The sequence below is a fragment of the Cynara cardunculus genome, unplaced genomic scaffold (assembly GCF_001531365.2).
Source record: "Cynara cardunculus var. scolymus isolate 2C unplaced genomic scaffold, CcrdV1 Un_Scaffold_4057, whole genome shotgun sequence".
Taxonomy (NCBI): Eukaryota; Viridiplantae; Streptophyta; class Magnoliopsida; order Asterales; family Asteraceae; genus Cynara; species Cynara cardunculus.
The window spans coordinates 32,697-39,789 of record NW_020201736.1 but is presented as its reverse complement, the minus strand read 5'-3'; the positions used below and the strand labels follow the sequence as shown (position 1 = coordinate 39,789).

Here is a 7,093-nt window from a genome sequence, read left to right as displayed (position 1 = left end):
GGGTGCCATTGGCAATGGCTAGGGGTGCCATTAGCCCACCCCAAAATAAATACTAGCAAAAGTTACCATTGTACCCTCTAGATTACAGAATGGTCCTAGTGACAATCGGCAAGTATGGTCTATAAAATTGACGTCACCAACAAAGGGCTTTATAGTAAATTCATTTCTCTTCACTCAAATCCAATAAACAAACTCCACATCAACCAAAATGCCCCACGTGAAAATTTGACCTAAAAGGGCTTCATTTCGATATGTGCATCTTTCTTTAAAACCTAACTTTCAAAATAATCCTTGGGGTTTTGGAATTGTCACAGAAAACACCCAGTAAATTAAGTATTTTACTTGGCAGTCCCTCTACTTACTTCGTCCGGCAATCGACTCGATCCTCTGCAACATCAGGTCATTCTTGAACTTGTTGATGAAGTCATCCGCCTTCGCATCCACCTCCACATCATCGTCCTCCGTCGCCCTAACCGCAGACTTTCTCTCTCTCATGGTCGCCGGCCGCCGAGCCTCCACGATCTCTTCCTCCTCGAAATGCGAAAAACCCACTTTCAAACTCGCCGATTTCTTCATCTTCGCCGGTGGCTTCCGTGGAATAGCCCCATCGGAATTGCTTCTGTCGACGTTCCCGCCTTTCAGCCGACTGTACACCTCATCCAAACTCTGGAATTTGTCGGTCTGTTCTTCTTCTTCATGGGCGTTTTCAGAATCCGTATCTTTCAGGATCTCTTGGTGGGTCGGGTCAGAATCGAAATGGTTCATCACTGTTTCCAAGGATTGCTGCTGTTCCCAAACAACATGGGTCTCCAAACCAGATAATCCTACTTCATGGGTTCGATTGCGAGCAGATAACTGAGGGACGTCCGCAACCTGATCGGAAGCTGTTGGATCGAAATCGAAATGTTCATATTGGATAGGTTGATTGAATACATACTGTGTAGCTGCAACTTCTAAAGGTTGTAAGTGGTAGTGCGTATCTGGAGAAAATTCCAGTTCGGGTCTTTGGGGGTAGAAGTTAAAGGACTTGAGACGGTGGAGGATGGAGGGAGATCTGGAGATTTTGGGTTGATTCCGGTGGTTGTCGGTTGGAGAATTTTGCTTTGGGTTTTCTTCTTCTTCTTCCTGTTGTTGTTGATTGTTGTTGGGTAAGTTGGAGGTGAAGACAATGGTGGCAATCATGAGGTTGAGGAGGATGAAGAGGACGGTGGAAGTGAACCAACTGTTGAGGGAAGCCCAGATTGATGTCACAGAAGTTGCAGAGTCCTCCATTTTTGGGAGCAGGGTTATGGAGGAGAGAGAGAGAAGAGGGAAAGTTATGGTGTGGTGTGGAGTGGTGTGGAGTGTGTGTGAGAGAGATTGTGTGTGTGAGAGAGTGATATTTTTTCTTGTTTTCCAATTGTGTTGGTGGGTCGAGTCCTTGTCCTTATCATGAACCCAGATTAAGTTCCAAGCAAATGAACCAGCCGGGTAATTTTAAATCAATAAATTATACATATACTATCTTATAAAACATTTAGCTAAAACTCTTAAAAACAATCTCTATTGTTAATGGTACAACTTATTAAAGCGATCCCTAAACCCATTCATCCCTATCCTATTTCATCGCCAACAGAAACTCAATTCCCTCCCTAAACAATTTCATCCCTATCTGATTTCATCGCCAACAGATTTTGAGAATACAGATTCGATTTCATCCCTAACCCAGTTCGATTTCATAAACCCTAAACGATTTCATCGCCCTCCCTAAACAATATCATCCCCAACCGATTTTCATCCCTAAACGATATCTTCGGTCAATCAACCGTAATAAAATTTGAAGTTTATAATGATCATAAACGTCATACTTTCGATTTAAAAAAAACATTCATATCCTGCCGCATTGCGCGGGTATCCAATTATCTCTATTCGATTTCAACCAGATTCTTCCATATCCTCAATTCCACCATCCATATCCCTCCTCTGTATTCGTCCATATCCCTCATCTCTATTCGATTTCAACCAGATTCTTCCATATCCTTCTCTATTTTAATTTCAAACAGCCTCTTCGTCGTGCATATCGTTCTATCGATTTCAAGTGCTTCGTGCATATCCCTCATCTCTATTCGATTTCAACCAGATTCTTCCATATCCTTCTCTAATTTAATTTCAAACAGCCTCTTCGTCGTGCATATCGTTCTATCAATTTCAAGTGCTTCGTGCATATCGTCCTACCGATTTCAACTGCTCAACCGATTTAGATAGAGATACTTCACATCCTCTACTCGTATAAATTTGAAGCAGATTTTCAAAGTATCTTATTTTTGTTTTCTAGAATACAAGCATCCAATTTTCCAAGGTTTGTTTCCATTACCATATTGTTCAATTTCTAGGGTTTTTTCTATGGCATCTGTTTTATTTTGGCAACTTAATTTCTAATTATCGATTTTTGTTAGCATGTTTATTTCTTTTACCATATTGTTCAATTTCTAGGGTTTCTCTATGGCATCTGCTTTTATTTTCATAACCTAATTTCTAATTACCGATGTTGCAATTTGTGACCGTTTGCAAATAATCGTGGATTTTGTTGTGGTGGAGTGGAAGTCACAACCAACGGAATACGTTGATTGAAGAAGATGACCAGGAGGTTCTGTTCAAGTGTGTTGAGATCCAAAGTGCAATCTCTGTTGGTATCCCCCTTTCATCCCTTTCTACGATTTTAAATCATTTTTAGTTTTTGAATCGATATTAATATGTTGAAGTTCAATTAGAAAGCCTCGCTGGATAAGTATGTTATTCATGTACTGCATAGAAGTGCACAAAACCACTATTAAAAGAAAATAGTCAACTTGTATTATTTAGTTCTTTTGCAAATATACAAAATGCATCTATGTAGCTAAACTAAAACCATCTCTAGAGGCAGGTAAGTATTGCCTCAAAACTGAAGTATTCTGATCGTTGTTTCATAACTCAAGTAGTTTCTTACGGCTGCATATATCGATCTATACTTCTATACGACCTTATAAACCTAATTTCATAAAGTCTTAAAAGACAAGTTTAAGAGTTTAAGGTACCACTACATGATGCATAAAGGCTTCCACAATCCCAAGACATAAATCTTAAATCTAACAATTTCAACCTAAATAGCATGATGCTACTTCTTTATTGTTGGATAAATCAGGACCAGAAAATCACTTAGGGGCCGTTTACTAAACACTTACCCGGTAAGCGCTTACCGGTAAAATTTAACACTATAATTTACTTACCCGGTAAGATTTTAATCCACCAAAACGATATCGTATGCAATAATTTACCCGGTAAACGCTTATCATGGTAAGAGTCGTCGCCCTCACTTACCGAATAAGACTCTTGGTCCTTATTTCGCTCTTATCCGGTAAGATTCTTGGTCCATACCATTTTCATCCGATAAGATAATGTGACTTGATGTTCACTTACCCGAGTAAGCATTTGGTAAATGGCCCCTTAGTGAATGTTCATTGAAGTGTTAAGCTTTCTCCATAATACATATTTACATATAAATGTCTGATGATTATACAAGTGTTTTGACTCATCCAATCAGTGATAACCTCTTATTTTACTATTATAGCTATTTATCAGTTGAACCTTAATTATTGAAATGTTTCTTTCGTCTGCGTTTCATACAAGACATTGTTGTTGGTGAAGACTTATAACTTGAGGCATCGACTAGATATGTAAGTGATAACCTCTGGTTTAAATCGCTATCATGTTATTAGCTATGCTTTTTATGTCCTGATTATGTAAGTGATTTGGTTATTCTCTAAATCATTTGTGTAATCCGACTTTGTGTACCAACCATGCTATTCTAAAGATATAATGTAGCCATCATATCAAAGTTAATTAACATCATTAGAGTATATATATATATATATATATATATACATATAAACACATTGACATGATCATCATGAGTCGTTAAGATAGTTTTTCAAGGAGTTCCGTTATTTTATGAGTTTTCTACGTAATATCAAGATGACAATGGAAAACCGTTAGCTGATGAGTTGTCTACGTAATATCTAGACGATAATGGAAAATGCCAATTGCCCATATATTTTTTAGTTGATATTTCTCTTCATACCGACTCTTGGTGGTTTTTTTATACGTTAAATATATTGGCTAGTGAAGGCGAGGAGGAAATCCACCCATTCAATGAGGAATCCAACTTTGATGAGCTCATGGATGGTCCAGCAGACCTAAATGTTAATATGAGCATGAAAACTTCTGACTCGAATGATAATTTGCTGGCAAGTATGCAAGCTAAAGGGGACTTAGAGAGACGGCTTTCATCCCCAAAGAGACTGGACAGAGTAAATTACTTTCCAACTGAAGATTCTGAAGAAAATAAGCATCGGCTTTTGCTAATAGTAGAAAGTTAACCAGAATACTTAGTGGGATTGAAAGGATAGGCTTGTGCTGGCCAGAGCCATCATTGGATCTTCTGGCTCAGTGTGTATCAACCTTGAAAACTCTTAAATCATTTAAAGCTTCTAAATCTTTCAGAAACTATAGTACTTTCAAGTCATATATGAATACCGACAATCGAGTCAATACCAGAGGAAGTTATAGTACCTTATTGTTTGCCTGTAATTGGAATGAACCGGTTTGTCTAACTGTTATAATCATTGCCCAAAGTTAGAGCATGGTGTCAGGAACTGGAAAACTATGATTCCTTTAGAACCCTCTGCATGTTGCTTCTCCTTGTAATTATTATTCCAGTAACCTTGTGAACAATGAATATTAGGTTTATGTGTGGTGCTATAATTTGATAGTAAAGGTCTTGCCATAAAAAAGCTAGATGAATAGCTATTTTAATAGGAGTTGGATGTACATTTTCTTTGCACATTTTCTCAAAAGTTGCAGGCCAGTTTGGCCATGACTGTTCTGTTTCATACCCGCTTGGAATATTTATTGTGGGCGCTTGGTAGACCCTACTGGGTCCATAAACTGTTTCGAGAGGTTTGTGTATACAAAAAAAGGAAAGCCAACGTAGAAGGCTCCTCAATGTTGTGAGTTCCAAATGCTGAATGAATCTAATAGCACCTCTGCTGGTAAACATTAGGGATAAACGTACTGAATTTTTCTGGCGATGCAGATCTTATGTAGACTATAGTACTCCTGAATAAGATCATGATAGGTGGCAAGAAGAATAATCTCTAGCTTGTAACTATTTAAATGGATAGTTTATTTCAAAGTTATATTTTTCTATCGTTTGAAGGTCATCTTACAAGCTTTTGTTTGTTTCCAGTCGAATTATCCGGTTGGGTGATCTCAATTACCGTCTCAATTCATTATACGACGGGGCAAGAGAATTAATTTCCAAAAATGATTGGCCCAAGTTGTTAGAGTGTGATCAAGTAAGTTGGCATAATAATGCTTACATCTTTCCTAGATATTGTGTTGTGTACAAGTTTTAGTTACATTTGCTACTATATTTCTTGTGCTTTTTCTAATCCACCGATGTAGTTTCAATGCCAGCGAGTGGTTTACAAAAAATATGGATTGTGATATTTCTTACAGTTAATGCGGGAGCTAAGAAAAGGTCGTCTATAATGAAGATGTTCTTCGTTATAGAATCCAAATTGCGGGCATGCATGTAGGTTGAGCCTCCTCTCGTGTTATGGATTGTTATAGAGTCAATATGATTTTGTTCTGAGTTGGGTGGTGCGTAAATCTTCTTCTATGCTTATCGTTTTTTCTATGTAATTGCTCTTATTTAAACGGCTTATGATTAATGAAAATTTATAGTTTTTATTCTCTCCAATCTATTATCTTTTAACATAATTAGATTATACTGGATTAATCTTGTAATTAGATTATAGTTTGTTTTATTCGATTTGCACTATCATACAATTTTTGATTGATGTTGTAATTGGAACCATAGCTTTTATTTATTGAAAAAGTATTAAGTTATATAGACCAATTGCAAATCCTATCTTCATAATGTTTTAAAGTCTACTTAAAAAACCACCATGCTTCAAAATCATTTTTCCGTAATTTATTGCTTTAAGGTTTTTGTTTTTATCAATCTTAAAAGTTTAATGTTATTTTTGGCTGATCAATTTTTAGGCAGAAAAATTATATTATGTCTCGTTCGTGGTTGGCTTAAGATAGAAAGAGATCAAATCTATTTTGTGGTTCAATTATAACGACAACGAAAGGGTCGTTTATCGAATGCTTACGTGGATGGTAAGCACTTACCAGGTTATTTACCTTACTAGATGAACGTTGTAAGTGTCAAAAATCTTATCCAGTAAGAGCAATGATAAGGATGAAGAGTCTTACCTGGTAAGTGAGAGTGAAGACTTTTACTCGATAAACGCTTATCGGGTAAATTGTTTCATATGATACCATTTTGATGAACTATGATCTTACTCGATAAAGTAAGTAGTGTTGAATCTCACTGATAAGAGCTTATCAGACAAGTGTTTGTAGGTAAACAAACCGAAGTTAAGTCCCATGTTAGGTGGGGGTATAGCCACTTTAACACTTAAGGGACATGAATACATGTGTACATCTTATCCATTGAGACTCTGATTTTGAGTGAGATATACCGAATATTGAGTCGTCTGTTTCTCGATTCACAATAAAACTTGATATCCCGCTGCATTGTGCGGGTATACAACTAGTTAATCTTTAATAGAATTAAGAGTAAGGGGGTGTTTGGGATTGCTTATTTAAAACAACTTATGTTTTTTTGTAAAAGTGCTTATTAACTTATGTGGTATCAAACCGGAGTTTTGTAAAAAGTGTTTGGATTAGCTTATAATGGTACCAAACTGGAATAAGCTGATAAGTTGTTTTTTAGTGTTTGGCAAATTTTGCTTATATCTGTAAAATGACCAAAAAGGACAGTCTTCAATATTATTGACTTATGGGAGTGTTTGGGATTGCTTATTAACTTATTTGATTTTTTAACATGTAAAAAATTATTTTTCATCATTTATAATATATTTGAGAAAAATTTATATTAATAAGATTAATAATTTATATCAATAAGATTAATAATTAACAAACATTTATACCAATACCATTAATAATTCAAGAAAAAATAATAGATATGTACAACAAAAGAATA

At 36.1% G+C, this 7,093-nt stretch overlaps 1 protein-coding gene across 1 annotated transcript; it reads right to left on the bottom strand.

Moving 5' to 3' along the window:
- Positions 1 to 60: 60 nt before the first annotated feature.
- On the bottom strand, positions 61 to 1,345 carry LOC112503892. The gene has a single exon (XM_025107870.1). The coding sequence runs from the start codon at positions 1,270 to 1,272 to the stop codon at positions 355 to 357; it is 918 nt and encodes a 305-aa protein (XP_024963638.1). The 5' UTR covers positions 1,273 to 1,345; the 3' UTR covers positions 61 to 354.
- Positions 1,346 to 7,093: the final 5,748 nt, after the last annotated feature.

Excerpts from the sequence above, each read along its gene's own strand:
- LOC112503892 (XM_025107870.1), bottom strand. The coding sequence starts at position 1,272 with ATGGAGGACTCTGCAACTTCTGTGACATCAATCTGGGCTTCCCTCAAC.